This window comes from Doryrhamphus excisus, linkage group LG21 (genome assembly GCF_037039965.1).
Source record: "Doryrhamphus excisus strain RoL-2023G ecotype Guam linkage group LG21, RoL_Dexc_Guam_v1.1, whole genome shotgun sequence".
Taxonomy (NCBI): Eukaryota; Metazoa; Chordata; class Actinopteri; order Syngnathiformes; family Syngnathidae; genus Doryrhamphus; species Doryrhamphus excisus.
Genome location: NC_136377.1, coordinates 11,086,422 through 11,107,327, shown reverse-complemented (window position 1 = coordinate 11,107,327; position 20,906 = coordinate 11,086,422). Strand labels below are relative to the sequence as shown.

Sequence of the window (20,906 nt, the reverse complement as noted above, 5' to 3'; positions counted from 1 at the left end):
CATGCTAGATACGCAATCCATGAACTCAAGGAGAAAATTACATGCCATATCAAAGATCCGCCCACTTTTAATGCAGTTTGGCGCAGGATCGGATATATGGATAGTCCGGTTATATCGGTATTTTTTCCGACTCCCGAGAATATCGATATAACGAGACTTTACTGTATATATATGTTTGTCATGGAATTCACACAGCTCTGTTTATTTCAAACAAATTTTTAAACAAAAGTGAGTAATGAGTGCGATGTCAGGTATCAGTGTGATTCCCTGTCTACCCATTGATATCAAAACATCAACGTAGCGGTTTCATATGAAAGTCAAGCGGCTAGCAAGGAAGTGGATATTCAAGCCTCAGGTTGAGCCTCAGGATCAATGAGCTGACCAGAATGAAATTTGTGCTTCACTGAATGGCTAAGAGCTAGCGTCCCACGTGAGCTAACGGAGCTAGCCAACTTCAGTGCGGTCAGATCGGCAAAAGTGCTGGATTTGCACTATGTAAACATTAAAATGTCTATCTATAAAGCATTTTTTTAATACCGATTTTCGTTATTGGGAAAAATACGATACAGATGAACACTGATATCACATCTTTATGCGATATTGGACATCCCTAGTTTTGAGGTATTCAGTATTATTGTGGTAACAGATATTATGTTGCAGTGCACTCGCACACTCTTGCAAACTACAACCAAAATATTGTCAAAACAAACTAGAAAGCAGTATATTTAGGATGCAGGTGTACCTAATGTTGTGTCTGGTGAGTGTACATTAATTACACTACATCATAATGTAGCCTTACTCACATTATATTTGTATAATACATTATATAGTATTTGCCAGGCACATTACTATAAAATGTCATAAGTTACTCATGATAGACGATATAAAGAAGGTTAAAAAGTGTGCAATATTGCCTACTGTCTTTCTGTGATGGCACATTGTTGTCACATAATTTGTTGTCACAGTCGAGTTGTTTGACTAGCCTCACATGGCGGTGAGCTGGGAGGAAGTGACGATCCTCAGAGTGATGCTCCCCGGCATTTCGTCGGCCATGTTGCGGCCTTGTTTCCTCAGCCGCAGCCTCTGAGGATCGGCAGTGTCCTTCACTGAAGCAGATAGCATCACTTGGCCCATGAACTGGTCCTGCACTGCGTTACTGTTCCAGATCTGATGGCAACCAAGCGGAGACATAATCGTTGAGAAAACTTGAGTGCTGGCGGGTGGGTGTTCATATTCATTTGTGCTCAGCGCTCATTTGCACAGCAGGCCGGGATATATGCATGGTTAAAAAACCTGTTTTTAAATGGTAGTGTTCTACTGGCTTTTATTGATGCACGCTAACACCCGCCCACAGTAGTTTAAATGACATATTACCTGCACAGTTATAGGCTTCCTGGGCTTCTTCCTGTAGAAAATACCACTGGTTGCAAACTCTGGTGTTAAAGTGTCCTTCTTAATGGTGGACTTTACGGAGCGGCCCTCACAGCTTATGATCACATAAGGGTCTGCGCCTGCATGGAGAACAAAGAGTAAAGCCGCATCAAATAACACCGCTGCTGGGATGCATAGCTGTTTTAGTTTTGAGTTTGATGCAAAGGAACAAACCGCCTGTGCTGTCCTGGTTCTGCAGGCCTTCAGCAGAATGGACGTACACGTGGCTCACGGCCTGTGGGTATCCAAGGAAGGAACTCCAACATCTTACCCTGGGCTTATCCTCGATCAGTTCCCTGGATTGAGCACCAAGGATTAAAACCAAGCATCATTTAATAATCCTAGCACAGATTAACAAACGACTGTAATGGTGTACCTGCAGTCCGAGTCCAAGTCGGTGAAGACTCGGATCATGTAGTCTCCCAGAGTGTGAGGCTTGAAGGTGGTGGGTAGGATGACGTAGCGGCCCTGCTGCAGCATGCAACGCATGAAGACCGTGCGGGCGTTTATGTATGTTGACGTCGCCACGCAGTTCTGGGTCAGGATGTCGTGTAGTCTGTACTTCCTGTTTAGTTCCACCTGTTCAAAGTGATTAGATGATTGATTAATGTCATGTCTTTGTGTTGCTCATCAATCAGTGCAATGGTGAGTAGATAGACAGAGACGGATGATTTACTGAGTGAGTCATTTTTTATTAGTGTTTTTTTAGTGAAAAGTAGTACTTCATGACCAGTTCTTGCATTATCTGCATTATCCATCACATTCTCATTAAAGCAGGGGTCGGGAACCTTTTTGGCTAAGAGAGCCATGAAGGCCAGATATTTTAAAATGTGTATCTGTGAGAGCCATATACATTTTTTTAAACATTGAATGCAATAAAATGTGTGCATTTTTATGTAAGACCAACAGCTTTAGATAATGGGCTCTAATTACGTAGACCAGGCACACTACCGCACGCCAATGGGGTGTGGCCAGCACACTTTCGTGAGCAGCACAGTGTCTAATAATAAATCAAATACTTGTTGCCATTAATACAACTTCTGCTGCTGCATAATTTTGCACCATACTCCGTATATTTCATTCTTTTGGCCATCTTTGCCAGAAGGCTTGGTTCTGCAGCTTTAGCTAGGTGACTATTTGACTAAAGGAGGAAAGTTTATATTTACATGTTGACATCTCAATGACCGAGGTAGACTACCGCATTACCCAGTAATAATCGAGTTTTGGTGTTTGACCTGGAAAATATCAGGAAAGATGGATATGGTCGGCCGTATTGCAGTAGAAAATAGATGGACGAATTAAAATGCATAAAAAAGTTGATTTTTAATATTATTTTTAACAGTCATTTCTGTGTTTACTTTAAAATGTTAGCAAAAATACATTTTTATTGTGGTAAGAAATGCTTGAGAGCCAGATACAGTCATCAAAAGAGCCCTACCTGGCTCCCGAGCCATAGGTTCCCTACCTCTGCATTAAAGCATCACTCACCATTTTCCCACCATTTGCATTGTATCATATGAAGGAGGAGGATAATAACATGATGAGAAAATAAGGCTTGCAGTCCCAGCTGGCCCTGTGCAGACAGCTGCTTCAAAACATGACATGTTGATTGTAATGTTGTCCAGATAAGTGTCAGTATGATAAGAGTATAAAAAATGTGGGTTTGACCATTGCCAGATGTCACATCAACTGCATTACAGGAAACAATTTGGCACAATCATGTGGAAAGTGAAAGTAAAAATAAAAAGTTATAAAATGCTGCATCTGTAGATGGTAACTGTTTTATTTTTGCAGTACCAAAATCATCATGCAGGGTCAAAGAGAGTTAGTTATGTGTCCTGTAGGAATTCTTCAGTCTGAAATACGTAATCAAACCTTGATTGATTGCGTTCTTTGGTTATGATTTAGCGTCTTGCTGAAAAGGTCACATTTGATCTGATAACCGTAATAGGTGTCATGAAAACTACTCTGTGTCTGCACGACAAATGCCAAAAAATGTGAGGAAAAGTTGTTTTGGCTCACGTCTACACATCCCACACTATTCCCATTTCCCTCCCTGTGATCCCAACTGTGCACCCATGAAGCATGTTGATCGGAAATCCTTGTTTGACCTTTAAGTGGTTGGTATGGCCAAAATCTGAACTCCTATAGAAGTTAAGGGGCTGGCTGTATCGATCTAAATATCCATCGTAACGATACTAAGGGTCGTATCAGTGTTGGATCAATGCTACATTGAAATTGTTGAATGAACATCATTTTATTATTGTAAGTGGTTGCACAACGTGGGGGTGCTGGAGCCTATCCCAGCTGTCTTCGGGCGAGAGGCGAGGTACACCCTGGACTGGTGGCCAGCCAATCACAGGGCACATATAGTCAAACAACCATTCACACTCACATTCATACCTATGGACAATTTGGAGTCGCCAATTAACCTAGCATGTTTTTGGAATGTGGGAGGAAACCGGAGTACCCGGAGAAAACCCACGCATGCACGGGGAGAACATGCAAAATCCACACAGAGATGGCCGAGGGTGGAATTGAACCCTGGTCTCCTAGCTGATTTTACTCTTTTTTTTAGTAAATCCAATTAAACCCATTTTAAATGTACTATCCTATAGTTGACTTTGGGCAAGAGGCGGGGCACACCCTGGACTTGTCGCTACATTCATACCTATGGACAGGTCATCTCCTGGGCAACATGCTAACCACTCATCCACTGTGCGACTAAGTTGATTCAAATGAAACAATGAAAGCAGGTTCCTTCTAAAATTACTACTTTTTAATTAAAATATGTTGTCAGTTAGAGTTGCACGGCAGTCGAGTGGTTAGCGTGCAGACCTCACAGCAAGGAGACCAGGGTTCAATTCCACCCTCGGCCATCTCTGTGTGGAGTTTGCATGTTCTCCCCGTGCATGCGTGGGTTTTCTCCGGGTACTCCGGTTTCCTCCCACATTCCAAAAACATGCTAGATTAATTGGCGACTCCAAATTGTCCAAATTGTATGAATGTGAGTGTGAATGGTTGTTTGTCTATATGTGCCCTGTGATTGGCTGGCGACCAGTCCAGGGTGTACCCTGCTGGGATAGGCTCCAGCACCCCCGCGACCCTCGTGAGGATAAGCAGTACAAATTGAAATGAATGTTGTAAGTTAATTCCAATGAAATATTCCTATGATATTAAAGTTGGTTGTGTACACACATATTGAGGTTCTGTATTGTGGTTCTATTTCATGCTATATCAGCCATCTTGGATCAGGAATGCTATTTTTCTTTATCTACATGGGACAAAAAATATGTCAATATTGTTGAGTTTTTTTCTCTAACATTCTTGTGGTCAAATGTAATACCCAGGTAAATTATTAACTTTTTTTACTACCTTGAAGATGCTGAAGCCAATTGTGAGATTTTCCCCTTGTCCGATTTTCCTGTGGATCTTCATATCTCGCTGTTGTAAGGAGACGAGGACCTCGTCGGCTTCCTTTGTGACATCAAACATGTACTAGACAGAATTGGAAAAGGAAGTGAACAACATGCAGTTGAAATGTGACAAATAACTCTCATTTCCCATCTCACAGGTGTAACGGTGTACTGTTGTTCCGTAGTACCTGTGGGTTCTGCAGGAAGGTCTGCTTATGGTTCGCGCATCCGCCGCAGCGGTTCAAGAGAGGCTCTGCTTGCTTGGTCCAGCTCCCAAAGTGCATGACCTCATGCCAGGTCTTATGGAAGCTCATCATAGACGTGTTGATGAGACGGCACACGTCGGCATCTGTAAAGTACTTGCACCAGTCTGTGAAAGACATCCTGTGGACGTCCAGTCAGAAAATGATTAAGAAGGATTGTTTTGAATACGTTATGTGTGATCTCTCACCAGAACTCGCCATCATCCTCCACTGTGATGCCAAGGTTGCCCCTTTCTGTGTCGCCAACCTTTGACCATTCTGCAGAACTGTCAGAATAATAAGTGAGATTATGACACAGTGGGTGTGGAAAGTCACTTATATCCGGTATCCGGTCTCATTTGGTTTTCTTACACTATTGCACACAACCAACCAGTCCAGGGGTCAGCAAGCCACGGTTCCAGAGCCGCATGTGGCTCTTCAGCCTCTTTGTTGTGGCTCCCTTCGCAATGCTCAAGTATTTAACACCCAAACTTGTTGGAGCCAGAGTAAATATGTTTGTCAACAAATGTAAACAGAGTTTATATTTAATTTACACAAATATTTATGTACATTTATCTTCTATGGGCGGCACAGTGGTCGAGTGGTTAGCGCGCAGACCTCACATCTAGGAGACCAGGGTTCAATTCCACCCTCGGCCATCTCTGTGTGGAGTTTGCATGTTCTCCCCGTGCATGCGTGGGTTTTCTCCGGGTACTCCGGTTTCCTCCCACATTCCAAAAAACATGCTAGGTTAATTGGCGACTCTAAATTGTCCATAGGTATGAATGTGAGTGTGAATGGTTGTTTGTCTATATGTGCCCTGTGATTGGCTGGCGACCAGTCCAGGGTGTACCCTCTTGCCCGAAGACAGCTGGGATAGGCTCTCGTGAGGAAAAAGCGGCAGAAAATGAATGAATGAATGAATTTATCTTCTATAAGAGCAAGATCCAATAGTAGCAAGAGTACTCGATCAACTCCACTTTTTCTCTGCTGAACTACAGTAAAGTCTCGTTATATCGATATTCTCGGGAGTCGGAAAAAATACCGATATAACCGGACTATCCATATATCCGATCCTGCGCCGAACTGCATTAAAAGTGGGCGGATCTTTGATATGGCATGTAATTTTCTCCTTGAGTTCATGGATTGCGTATCTAGCATGCTTTTGTACTACAATACATTTTGTACTACAGTAAATAAAAATAAACTTACGCTGTAGTGATTACCGGTTACTGGGACATAATTCACCCCGGAACTATCGATAGGGAAGGTGTTGCCACCCGGAGGGGTAGGCGCGAGGGACGGGTGTTTTTCGCTGTGTGTGCTGCACTCTGGTGGTGGAAGTGTGAAAAATAAAGTTGACTGGAAGCAGCCGTTCGCCGTGTTCTTTTTTGGTATTGAAATCCTTAAGCAAAGATTGATTTAAGCTGCTTTTGTATCGATATAAGCAGACCAAATTGGCTGGCGGGAGATGAAAAGGGCATCGTAGTAACCGGATTATCATAATAACCGGGTATCGTACTCACGGAGCTAATTATATCATAAAAGACTAGAAATTTGCCGGGAAATGAAAATAGTATCGTAATAAGTAGTAATTTGTTTTAACCGATATCGATATAACGAGACTTTACTGTACTTTAATACCTCAAAATTCCCTCTAAATCTGGCAGTCAATCAAAATCACAGGAGACTCAGTTTGCTCTGGATGTGGGCATGTCGCTGCACATTTCTTCAGGAATAAACTTTTGAAAGTTTATAAGCTACTGTGCGACTCCAGTCTATTTTCCTTTAGTGAGCGTGGGGGTAAAATGGCTCTTTTGATAGGAAAGTTTGCCGACCCCTGAACTAGTCTGTTTGTGGAATCACCTTATGTGTTGCTGACTCACGATGTGTGCATTTTTTTTTTTCAAAATCTCACTGCTAAATAACCCACCATGGGGCCAAAGAAACTTGCAAGTGCCAGCAATTTGATAAATCTTCAAATGCCGTATTAAATTAAAGCCTTTTAATGAACTACCCCAGTAAGATAGCTTTTGTGGCTTGTGTTGGTAGCTTAGGTTGCACACTGCAGACATTATGTTTTTGTTTTTAGCATGATGCTCAAGACATTAGTTAGGGCAAGAACCTGCACACTTGGATCGCTGCTGGCTGCAATGGTACGAGCCACAGGCTTTTGTGTGATTTTTATGTGATTTTTCACAGAAATAGTCCGATACTCAATTGTAGCATACATACCTAGTTGGAACAAATTAATAACTACAACCAAGGTGCCACTATATTGCGCTTTTGGTGCATTTTTTGTGCTGTTACCACTATTAATGGCAAAGAAGGAAAATGTGAAAATATGAAAATGTGATGACAACCATGGAACATGAAATGGACTTTTTTTGCCACATATGAAAGGGTCTGGCTGCTCAATAATACTGGTATATTGTACTGTACTGACATATGTAAACAGCATGTAGCTGTAATGGCTAATGAGTGGGATTAAAAGTATTGTTTCTATTCCACTAGGTGGGAGTATCTTCAACAAAACAGTTGAATTATCCAGTGTTATGTTTGGATGGAATTCCTTTCTTCACCTGTCACTCCAGGCTCCATTCCACTCCGTCTTTCCCCAGGGATTCCTCATTCGGATCATCGGGATGGTTTCGTTCTTGAAGTAGGCCATCAGCCCGTGACCCAGACGCACCCTTTTTACTGCCGTCACAGAGTACGCATGACCTTTCACCAGCCCGTTAGCCATCTTGAGCTCAATTTCGTGAGGTTGTGCCTAAAGAAAAGGTAAACATCTCACATTTTGTAAAGCCAGGTTCTATTCATGTCAGACCGCAACACCGCAAGGACACTGCACGGACCTTAATGGAAGAACTTATGATGCCACCTCGGTCGTACACTTTCAGTAGGTCTTCAAAGAGGTGGTCTAGCTTCTTCTGGTCCTTGTAGTAAGCATCTGCCTCCAGGTTGATGGCCTCAGACACAGCTCCACTGAAATCCACCACAGCGTCTCCAGTGTTGCCCCCCTCCAGCGACTCATAGCAGCCAGAGAGCCTGAATTATTTGAATTAATCTGAATTAATTGCAGAGGACTAATATTTTATATTATTATATCTATTATATCTCTTCTGCACTGGAAAAAATAATTATTAGTAGTAGTCAAAATATTGTAATTTATTTATTTATAATAATAATGTATTTATTTATAATTATGTTAATATCTTTGGCAATCATTAGGATTTAAAATACTATTGAAATAATAAAAATAACAATGCCATGTAGATAATTCTGAACTATTATAATAAGATATTAAAATTAATATTATTGCAATATTATTGTCTTTATAAATCATTTGTATTTAACATTTGTTATCAGCTTTTTATTTTTTAGATTTATTCTATATTTGTTTCATATTTAATACAGGGGTGATTCAGCCTATAGTAGAAATGTAAAAAAAATGACAGCATAAAATAATAATAATAAAATCATAATCCATTTTATTAGTATTTCTAATTAATACATATTAATGATCATATTTTTATATTTAAAAATAATACTAGTGCTATCGTTATACTAACAATAATGACGTATCAATAATGTAGAATTATAGTAAGGATTTGAAATAGATATCATTACTGTATTTGTCCTGATTATTATGGTAATTCAGCATATTCAAAAGAAAGAAAAACAACACCCATCTTCTTCGGCACTAGAACAAGCACACACACGCACTCTGCACACATTCGATTACAATAACTTGAAATTAAATTATTCATTCATTCATTTTCTACTGCTTTTCCTCACGAGGGTCGCGGGGGTGCTGGAGCCTATCCGAGCTGTCTTCGGGCGAGAGGCGGATTACACCCTGGACTGGTTGCCAGCCAATCACAGGGCACATATAGACAAACAACCATTCACACTCACATTCATACCTATGGACAATTTGGAGTCGCCAATTAACCTAGCATGTTTTTGGAATGTGGGAGGAAACCGGAATACCGGACAAAACATGCAAACTCCACACAGAGATGACCGAGGATGGAATCGAACCCTGGTCTCCTAGCTGTGAGGTCTGCATGCTAACCACTCGAAATGGAATTATGGAATACGATAACTTTTACGTCATGTACTCACTTGGCATAGGCCTTCTCCAGCAGAGCACTCCAATATTCATTGTTGTCTTTGGAGTGACAGTAGATGAGTTCTCCATGGATTGTAGGAAGGCGGTCATCCACCACCACATCCACCCACTCGCCAAAAACCCAAAACTGAAAGTGAAAGATTCCGGCGTATTCCTCTGGGTGTTTGGGGTCCCACTCCTGCTCCTTCCAGTCTGGAATCACCTGGAGACGGAAATATTTTGAAGTTGTAAGCACTTTCAGTTTCTGCTTTGAGTTAGTTTGAAAATACACAGAAAACACAAAATACACAGAAACAACTCAGACAAACTGTGGGAATTATGCGTACACATGACAAAAAACGTGAGATTTTCTTGAATGAGTGAAACCGCCTCAGGTGAATTCCTGCTGTCAGATAAGTTGTGTGTGTCTTATCACGTGGTTGCACACACTCGCAGCCCTTCCTCTCAACCATAAATCCATAAAAGCTCACCTTCTTCCACAGGTTAGGCTTCAGGGCCAGACATGAGCAGGCAGCCACAAACCAGCAGTTACCCACTGATCCTTGGTTCAAGTCATGCGCGCTGACGCCCTCCACAAACAGGTGAGGGTCAGTGCTGATCTCCTGCAGCACAACAGTAACATTATTACGTTACATTACATCGTTGACATCCTCATCTTTGACTGTAATTACCTCTTGGACCACGTATGAGAGCACCACCATTGTAAATATTTGCTATAAATAAATGTATGGTATTTTGCAGCTGTGAAAGTGATGATATTACCCAAAAATATGAGAAAAATATATTTTCCTGGTGCACAAAAGCTTCTCAATTACAGCAATGTCATCAAATGAGATAAGAAGCTTTGCTGCTGCCTGCTTCACATGACTTTAGCTTCCTTCAGTCCAAAACGTGTTTATTTTGCTCTTAATTCAGTGTTGAGTGGTGCACATTCTGTCATTCTGATTTATTTTTTTGCACGTTTATCACGTTTAAGTGTTAGATCATGAAAATTAAATTATCAGAAATGTTAGACAATAACAACACAACTGAACACTAAATACAGTTTTTTTTATATGAAACTTTTTCTTATCAAGGGAGAAAAAACCAAACCTACATGGCCCTGTGTGAGACTTACTTAACTGAGATGAATTGAGTCTGGGAAAGGTTATAAATCCATTTTTAAAGCTTTGGGACTCCAGTGAACCACAGTGGAAACCATTATTAACAAATGGCAAAGACATGGAACAGTTGTGAAACTTCCCAGGAGTGGCCGGCCAACCAAAATGACCTCAAGAGCGCAGCGACGACTCATCCAAGAGGTCACAAAAGACCCCACAACAACATCCAAAGAACTGCAGGCCTCACTTCTCTCAGTTAAGGTCAGAGTTCACAAAAACCACTCCTGAACATTATTATTGTTTTGCCAGAAGACATCTTGATGATCCCCAACATATTTGGGAAAATACTGGTCTGATAAGACAAAAGTTGAACATTTTGGAAAGTGTGTGTTCCATTACACCTGCCATAAAAGCAACACTGGATTAGAGAAAAAGAACATCATACCAATGGCAAAATATGGTGGTGGCAGTGTTATAGTCTGGATCTCCAAGACCTTTGGGAAAATACTGGTCTGATGAGACATACGTAAGTCAAACTTTTTGGAAGGTGCGCATCCCATTACATATGGCGTAAAAGCAACACTGGATTAGAGAAAAAGAACATCATACCAATGGTAAAATATGGTGGTGGCAGTGTTATAGTCTGGATCTCCAAGACCTTTGGGAAAATACTGGTCTGATGAGACATAAGTCAAACTTTTTGGAAGGTGCGCATCCAATTACATATGGCGTAAAAGCAACACTGGATTAGAGAAAAAGAACATCATACCAATGGTAAAATATGGTGGTGGCAGTGTTATAGTGCGGATCCCCAAGACCTTTGGGAAAATATTGGTCTGATGAGACATAAGTCAAACTTTTTGGAAGGTGCGCATCCCGTTACATATGGCGTAAAAGCAACACTGGATTAGAGAAAAAGAACATGATACCAATGGTAAAATATGGTGGTGGCAGTGTTATAGTCTGGATCTCCAAGACCTTTGGGAAAATACTGGTCTGATGAGACATAAGTCAAACTTTTTGGAAGGTGCGCATCCCATTACATATGGCGTAAAAGCAACACTGGATTAGAGAAAAAGAACATCATACCAATGGTAAAATATGGTGGTGGCAGTGTTATAGTCTGGATCTCCAAGACCTTTGGGAAAATACTGGTCTGATGAGACATAAGTCAAACTTTTTGGAAGGTGCGCATCCCATTACATATGGCGTAAAAGCAACACTGGATTAGAGAAAAAGAACATCATACCAATGGCAAAATATGGTGGTGGCAGTGTTATAGTCTGGATCTCCAAGACCTTTGGGAAAATACTGGTCTGATGAGACATACGTAAGTCAAACTTTTTGGAAGGTGCGCATCCCATTACATATGGCGTAAAAGCAACACTGGATTAGAGAAAAAGAACATGATACCAATGGTAAAATATGGTGGTGGCAGTGTTATAGTCTGGATCTCCAAGACCTTTGGGAAAATACTGGTCTGATGAGACATAAGTCAAACTTTTTGGAAGGTGCGCATCCCATTACATATGGCGCAAAAGCAACACTGGATTAGAGAAAAAGAACATGATACCAATGGTAAAATATGGTGGTGGCAGTGTTATAGTCTGGATCTCCAAGACCTTTGGGAAAATACTGGTCTGATGAGACATAAGTCAAACTTTTTGGAAGGTGCGCATCCCATTACATATGGCGTAAAAGCAACACTGGATTAGAGAAAAAGAACATGATACCAATGGTAAAATATGGTGGTGGCAGTGTTATAGTCTGGATCTCCAAGACCTTTGGGAAAATACTGGTCTGATGAGACATAAGTCAAACTTTTTGGAAGGTGCGCATCCCATTACATATGGCGTAAAAGCAACACTGCATTACAGAAAAAAACCCATCATACCAACAGTAAAATATGGTGGTGGTAGTGTGATGGTCTGGGGCTGTTTTCCTGTTTAAAGACCTGGAAAAATGGAAAATTTTGCTGTCTAACAAAAACATGAAGACTTTGGAGTCAAAGTCCAGACCTGAATCCTATTGAGATGCTGTGGCATGACCTTCATGCTGCATAGTGCTGTAAGAGACTCATTGCAAGTTATCGCAAACGCTTGATTGCTGTTGCTGCTAAGGGTGGCCCAACCAGTTATTAGGGTTAGGGGGCAATCACTTTTTCACACAGGGCTATGTAGGTTTGGATTGTTTTCTCCCTTGTTTGTTTTCACACTTTTTCACTGAGTTCACTAAGTTGTCCATTGTCCTTCTGATACAATTTTTAATAGATTATATCCAAACTGTGAAATCTGAATGACTCCATATTGGCTTCCAGACTTCCATCTCCTCACACAAAGTGCCACAAATCCATCCAGTCATTCACTCACCCCGGGACGTTTCCATTGCACAATACCAGGTGGTGGTTTCCGAAAATACAGCGATGAATCTATAGCTGGAAACTCTGAATCCTCAAAGAGTTTTTTACTCTTGATGCAGTCCTTCTTGAGCTCAGCGTAGTGCTGGTTCTTGTAGGGGGTCGCAGAGGAGAACATAGTCCACTGCTAGAAGACTCACAACTGCAAAGATGGATGATGGAAACGTTAGTGTTTATTTGGAAGGCATCTCTGTGTGAGTTTTTTTTTTTGGCAAATTTCTTCCAGTAGATCCCTCAGGAGGGTCTAGCTCTGGAAAGTACTACTATGAAGATGTGTACTTAAAGAAAGTAACAATACTAACAAGAAGCAGTGACCAGCAGTCCCAAAGTGTACATAGATCATGGGTGTTGGTGTGCGTTTGTTTTGTTTTTTATTGGCCTACAGCACATTCTAAAAATATAGAAAAAAAAGATAAAAATCAGAAAATTCTGTTGTAATTTTACAAGTATAAAGTGAAAATATTAACATTAAAAAAGTTGTAATCTAATGACAAAAAATAGTAAAAATAGTAAAAAAAAAAGAAAGTAACATGAGAAAAAAACACTTTTTAGCAGCATGAAGTTGAAATGTTGAAGAAACATCATCTTTAAAATGTAATAATCTAAAAACAAAGCATTACATTTTTTGAAAATGAGTTTGCAGAAAAAGTTACAATTTATGAAGTAGCAAGAAAAGCACTAAAGTCATGCGACAGAATATGCTTGTATTGAATCCACAGGCTGTTTAACGGTAGGTACACCTGTACTAACAAGATCCAATCCAAGAGGCCAAAGGCTGAAAGAATAAATTGAAAACAGGCCGTACCTTTCTCACAGGGACGTATATCTTCTTGCTCCACAATGAGGAAGCTCTCGAGTGTTTTTACCTGCCTGTGTTTCCCCTCCCACACAGCGTCACTGCTTCACTGCATTGTTGAAGCCACACCCTGCCTGTTTTTCCTAACTGTATCCTCCTCCTATGCTGGACATAACTTTCCTCTCATATTGTTTTATTCTACAGTATTTATGGGAAATCACTCACCTCAGACCACTCAGATGATAAATAGCTTTCTAATGAATACAACCCCTGAGGGGAACTCGTGTGGCACAGGACACCGTGTGTGTGTGTGTGTGTGTGTTCGTATGCCAAGTGTGTGTGTGTGTTATCGCTTTTAGAGTTCCAGGGTAATGTGATCATGCTGGATATTTTTGGGAAGGTCTTCACAGAGGGCCGTAAATGCATTGTTATTTTTTAACAATTACATTTGAGTCAAATGTCAAATGATTACAAATTGTCATGAGATTAATCAGTTTTTAAATTAATTAATCATGATTAATCACCATTAGCAAATATGCCTGAAATATCAATTTTTACTGTAGTTAATGAACAGAAAGATAAAGATCACATATTAAATGAACTGATGGGTTGCGTTCAAAGACATCACGTCATTTAAGGTAAATGTTTGTGTTTTTTCCAGCATACTTGAACGTAGCAAATTATAAGGGTTATGAAGTGAGTGATGATAATATGCACTTCATGTTTTTCTTTATATTTATTTCAACACTTCAACATTATAAAGATGTTTTTTATGTTGTTTGAAGGGTCCCTGAATGCATCTTGCATTATTGTAATGCGAATGACACAAAAAAAATATATATATATAAAATCATGATTAATCACCATTAGCAAATATGCCTGAAATATCAATTTTTACTGTAGTTAATGAACAAAAAGATAAAGATGACATATTAAATGGACTGATGGGTTGCGTTCAAAGACATCACGTCATTTAAGGTAAATGTTTGTGTATTTTCCAGCATACTTGAACGTAGCAAATTATAAGGGTTATGAAGTGAGTGATGATAATATGCACTTCATGTTTTTCTTTGTCCTTATTTTAACACTTCAACATTATAAAGATGTTTTTTATGTTGTTTGAAGGGTCCCTGAATGCATCTTGCATTCTTGTAATGCGAATGACACACACACACAAAAAAAAAATATATATATATAATCATGATTAATCACCATTAGCAAATATGCCTGAAATATCCATTTTTACTGTAGTTAATGAACAGAAAGATAAAGATCACATATTAAATGAACTGATGGGTTGCGTTCAAAGACATCACATCATTTAAGGTAAATGTTTGTGTATTTTCCAGCATACTTGAACGTAGCAAATTATAAGGGTTATGAAGTGAGTGATGATAATATGCACTTCATGTTTTTCTTTATATTTATTTTAACACTTCAACATTATAAAGATGTTTTTTATGTTGTTTGAAGGGTCCCTGAATGCATCTTGCATTATTGTAATGCAAATGACACAAATATATATATATATATATATATATATATATATATATATATATATATAATCATGATTAATCACCATTAGCAAATATGCCTGAAATATCCATTTTTACTGTAGTTAATGAACAGAAAGATAAAGATGACATATTAAATGAACTGATGGGTTGCGTTCAAAGACATCACATCATTTAAGGTAAATGTTTGTGTTTTTTCCAGCATACTTGAACATAGCAAATTATAAGGGTTATGAAGTGAGTGATGATAATATGCACTTCATGTTTTTCTTTATATTTATTTTAACACTTCAACATTATAAAGATGTTTTTTATGTTGTTTGAAGGGTCCCTGAATGCATCTTGCATTATTGTAATGCAAATGACACAAATATATATATATATATATATATATATAATCATGATTAATCGCCATTAGCAAATATGCCTGAAATATCAATTTTTACTGTAGTTAATGAACAGAAAGATAAAGATCACATATTAAATGAACTGATGGGTTGCGTTCAAAGACATCACGTCATTTAAGGTAAATGTTTGTGTTTTTTCCAGCATACTTGAACGTAGCAAATTATAAGGGTTATGAAGTGAGTGATGATAATATGCACTTCATGTTTTTCTTTATATTTATTTTAACACTTCAACATTATAAAGATGTTTTTATGTTGTTTGAAGGGTCCCTGAATGCATCTTGCATTATTGTAATGCAAATGACACAAATATATATATATATATATAATCATGATTAATCACCATTAGCAAATATGCCTGAAATATCAATTTTTACTGTAGTTAATGAACAGAAAGATAAAGATGACATATTAAATGAACTGATGGGTTGCGTTCAAAGACATCACGTCATTTAAGGTAAATGTTTGTGTATTTTCCAGCATACTTAAACGTAGCAAATTATAAGGGTTATGAAGTGAGTGATGATAATATGCACTTCATGTTTTTCTTTATATTTATTTTAACACTTCAACATTATAAAGATGTTTTTTATGTTGTTTGAAGGGTCCCTGAATGCATCTTGCATTCTTGTAATGCGAATGACACACACACAAAAAAAAAATATATATATATATAATCATGATTAATCGCCATTAGCAAATATGCCTGAAATATCAATTTTTACTGTAGTTAATGAACAGAAAGATAAAGATCACATATTAAATGAACTGATGGGTTGCGTTCAAAGACATCACATCATTTAAGGTAAATGTTTGTGTATTTTCCAGCATACTTGAACGTAGCAAATTATAAGGGTTATGAAGTGAGTGATGATAATATGCACTTCATGTTTTTCTTTATATTTATTTTAACACTTCAACATTATAAAGATGTTTTTTAGGTTGTTCGAAGGGTCCCTGAATGCATCTTGCATTATTGTAATGCAAATGACACAAAATATATATAGTATATATATATATATATATATATATATATATATATAAAATCATGATTAATCGCCATTAGCAAATATGCTTAAAATATCAATTTTTACTGTATTTAATGAACAGAAAGATAAAGATCACATATTAAATGAACTGATGGGTTGCGTTCAAAGACATCACATCATTTAAGGTAAATGTTTGTGTATTTTCCAGCATACTTAAACGTAGCAAATTATAAAGGTTATGAAGTGAGTGATGATAATATGCACTTCATGTTTTTCTTTATATTTATTTTAACACTTCAACATTATAAAGATGTTTTTTAGGTTGTTCGAAGGGTCCCTGAATGCATCTTGCATTCTTGTAATGAGAATGACACGAAATATATATAGCAGCTCTAATCAACCTCCACAGGCGACACACATTATCATTTCAGCAGCCTTGATTTTGCGGCGCTACGGCGGTCTAGTGGTTAGCGCGCAGACCTCACAGCTAGGAGACCAGGGTTCAATTCCACCCTCGGCCATCTCTGTGTGGAGTTTGCATGTTCTCCCCGTGCATGCGTGGGTTTTCTCCGTGTACTCCGGTTTCCTCCCACATTCCAAAAACATGCTAGGTTAATTGGTGACTCCAAATTGTCCATAGGTATGAATGTGAGTGTGAATGGTTGTTTGTCTATATGTGCCCTGTGACTGGCTGGCGACCAGTCCAGGGTGTACCCCGCCTCTCGCCTGAAGACAGCTGGGATAGGCTCCAGCACCCCCGCGACCCTCGTGAGGAAAAAGCGGTAGAAAATGAATGAATGAATGAATGATTTTGCTGCATGCTTTGAAGGGGGAAAAGGTAGCGCCATCCGGTGAACAAATATAAAAATTGAAGGCAAAACATTAGGGTTGCATTAGTTTATGATTATTTGTGTTATTTTTAATTGGACACTTTTTGTCACAAGTAATATAGTTTTTTCATTAGCTTTAGGATAATCTACGGTACAGAAATGACATTTACATTTTTTATTGCTATCCTAGGGCAAATTTGCCCTATTGTCATTGAACACAGCAAGATAACCCACATATATGTTATCCATACCAGTGTAGTATCTATATTGGATCCATACTTGCAGAATATTTTTAGGTTTTGGTATAACTACCAAAATGTGCAGTATCGCCGAGCTCTAGCGACTTACTTAAGTAAAGGCAACACTCACTCACCTCTGATGCTGTGTCCTTGTTGTGTTGTATCAATACCTCCTGAAAGATTTACAACACATCCCGCATTTATGCCTACAAGTCGGTCCCATTCTTTAAACCAAGCAGAAGTGCAGGTTGCGAACTGTGCAAAGCTCTTAAAGCCAATGCAGTAATTAGGCCACAGTTAAAAAACTGGTCTGACTGGTCAGCAGTTGGCTGCAACAATCACGCTAAAAAGGCTGCAGAGAAGAAAGAGGAGGGAAAACTGAAACTGAACACCAGCCAACGATTTACACTGGAGGCCAAACAAGCCAAAACCTGTTGGTGTTTGATTTGTATTACTCCCTTAAAGCATCGTCTGGAGCTTCTATACAGACACTGGATTGTTGTGCAGCACCTAAGAAGAGACCAGAGGTCAGTCAGAGTTAAATGCTAGTGACTAAACAGGAGAAACAAGCCATGCACATGAAATCAAGGGTAGTAAACCAGACCCGCTGGCAGGAAGTCTGTTGTCTGGTCCACAGTTTGGAAGGAGAACAAGAAGCTCTTTGACTTTCTGAGATGAAAAAAAAAACACACACACAAGAAGAGCTTCTTTTTGGGCATAATCGTCAACCGTGAAGGCAAAGGAAGAGGCAAGAGAAGAAGAATGTTTCCACGCAGCCAAAAGAAATACAACAAATCTGTACAGGAGATGAATGGACTGGCTGAAGAAGAGAACATCTAAATTGAAAGTAAAGCTTGTGGATCACGTCTGAGCTGAGGAAGAGATGGATGTGATATTTCACATGAAAAGTTCATGAGAAAAAGATGCAGAAGAAGAAGAAGCATCTTATAAATATTTGAATCCAACCCGTAAATCCCACCCTAAACAAGATTATTCATATTCTTATGTGCTGTATTACTATCCATCCATCCATTTTCTATGCCGCTTATCCTCATTAGGGTAGTGGGGGTGCTGGAGCCTATCCCAGCTGTCTTTGGGCGAGAGGCGGGGCCAATCACAGGGCACATATACGTAGACAAACAACCATTCACACTCACATTCATACCTATAGACAATTTGGAGTCACCAATTAACCTAGCATGTTTTTGGAATGTGAATGAGCCCACGCGTGCACGAGGAGAACATGCAAACTCCACACAGAGATGTCCATGCTCTACTATTAATAACAAAAGTAATAATTACTTCGGAATATTAATAATTAATTGTGAATATTAGTATTCTTATATGTACAACTACTAAAATTATAATTATAGTAATGTAAACAAAAATCTTTTTGTTTCAGATGTTGTTGATGAAAAATTAATATTAATTTATTATGAAAATAACGCAAAATAATTCCGTCAGATGTGGTTGATAAAGAATTAATTCATATAATAATCTGAAATATAAAATCCGATAAATAATTAAAACATGTCATTTATTATTATATAATTATTATTACAGTTGTGAAGCACTTTGAAGCATGACCATTTTTTAAAATGCGCTACATAAATAAAATGTTATTTATTATTATTAATATATTTTCATAAATATGTTTGTAACCAGTATACATACATGCAAATAATACAGCATTTTCATTAGTAATATTAGCATTAATTGTTATTATTAATGATTTATTATATTTGTTTTCTGATTGCATAACATGGTCTGGGATGCATTTTTGCAAACTAATACTTAAAGGTGCTTGTAGTATTTTTCTACCTTGGTGGAGAGTAAATTAAGTAGAAATGTTTGTTGCAAATCAGCAAGAACAATAATCCTATAGCTCTGGTATTGGTGCAGGTGTACCTAATGAAGTGGCCGAGGATCATCAAAATGCAAAACATCCCACGGTGATAAGAATCATAATTCCACGTCTGGTATTTCTGAAAGAAAAGTCAGAGAAGAGCAAACATGTTCCCCAATTAGTGTCCTGTTTGTACATGTGATGGGAAACAGGCCATTCAGTCAAATATGTGACACATAAGGGCAGTCCAGCCAATATTTGTGAAACATGAAAACCATTCGTCTCTGGGGCATTGGGGCATGAGCCGGTGGTGACCTTTCACGTTACTTGTATGTACAATGCTTCTTTATTCTCAAGGAAATGAGTTTCGCCTTCAAAGCATACAGTAACGCTAATGGAGAAAACACATTCTTCCTTCCATCCGCCACCAAGAAGACACGGACATTGTTTAAACACAGAACAGTGATTCATAACAGCTTCTGTTTCCCTTAAATGACTTTGGGCACAGTGACAATTTAGGAGTCTGTTTTTAGATGAACTCAAGTGTTTATCTTTTAGTGTTAAATTGAGACGTGACCCCCCCCCGGCAAGGACAACAAAACCACACACGTGCATAGATTTGTATACTTCTTCCAACCAGCAGATGGCAGCAGATTACCATTATAGCCTCTCTAGTGTCACGCTACCACAGCCGCCACTCCTTAAACCAGAGGTAGGGAACCTATGGCTCGGGAGCCAGGTAGGGCTCTTTTGATGACTGTATCTGGCTCTCAAGCATTTCTTACCACAATAAAAATTTATTTTTGCTAACATTTTAAAGTAAACCATCACAGAAATGACTGTTAAAAATAATATTCAAAATCAACAACTTTCTTATGCATTTTAATTCGTCCATCTATATTCTACTGCAATACGGCCGACCATATCCATCTTTCCTGATGATATTTTCCAGGTCAAACACCAAAACTTGATTATTACTGGGTAATGCTGTAGTCTACCTCGGTCATTGAGATGTCAAAAAAACATGTAAATATAAACTTTCCTCCTTTAGTCAAATAGCTAAAGCTGCAGAACCAAGCCTTCTGACGAAGATGGCCAAAAGAATGAAATATACTGAGTATGGTGCAAAACTATGCAGCAGCAGAAGTTGTATTAATGGCAACAAGTATTTGATTTATTATTAGACACTGCGCTGCTCACGAAAGTGTGCTGGCCACACCCCATTGGCGTGGGGTAGTGTGCCTGGTCTACGTAATTAGAGCCCATTATCTAAAACTGTTGGTCTTACATAAAAATGCACACATTTTATTGCATTCAATGTTTAAAAAAAATGTATATGGCTCTCACAGATACACATTTTAAAATATCTGGCCTTCATGGCTCTCTTCGCCAAGAAGGTTCCCGACCCCTGCCTTAAACGGAGAACACGCGCTGTGCGTAGGAGCCCATTATCCACCCGGACGTGTATTCTCTGCAAATGCAGGACGAGCATTGCAATTTATACGCCCTCATCTGGCAGTCCCTGGTGGTGCCATGGTACAG

General features: G+C 38.8%; 1 protein-coding gene across 2 annotated transcripts; it reads right to left on the bottom strand.

Moving 5' to 3' along the window:
- Positions 1-478: 478 nt before the first annotated feature.
- Positions 479-17,806, bottom strand: LOC131138030 (calpain-5-like). 2 transcript variants are annotated; one of them, XM_058086574.2, is made up of 13 exons: positions 17,653-17,806; positions 12,697-12,885; positions 9,698-9,829; positions 9,221-9,429; positions 7,948-8,140; positions 7,672-7,862; positions 5,299-5,376; positions 5,036-5,231; positions 4,807-4,929; positions 1,808-2,010; positions 1,606-1,727; positions 1,375-1,511; positions 479-1,167 (listed from the first exon to the last, which is right to left on the bottom strand). In XM_058086574.2, the coding sequence occupies exons 2-13, from the start codon at positions 12,859-12,861 to the stop codon at positions 985-987; spliced, it is 1,932 nt and encodes a 643-aa protein (XP_057942557.2). In that variant the 5' UTR covers positions 12,862-12,885; positions 17,653-17,806; the 3' UTR covers positions 479-984. The 2 variants fall into 2 exon arrangements, with proteins under 2 accessions (XP_057942557.2, XP_057942556.2); XM_058086573.2 differs by lacking the exon at positions 17,653-17,806 and adding an exon at positions 13,549-13,773.
- Between the last annotated feature and the right edge of the window lie 3,100 nt (positions 17,807-20,906).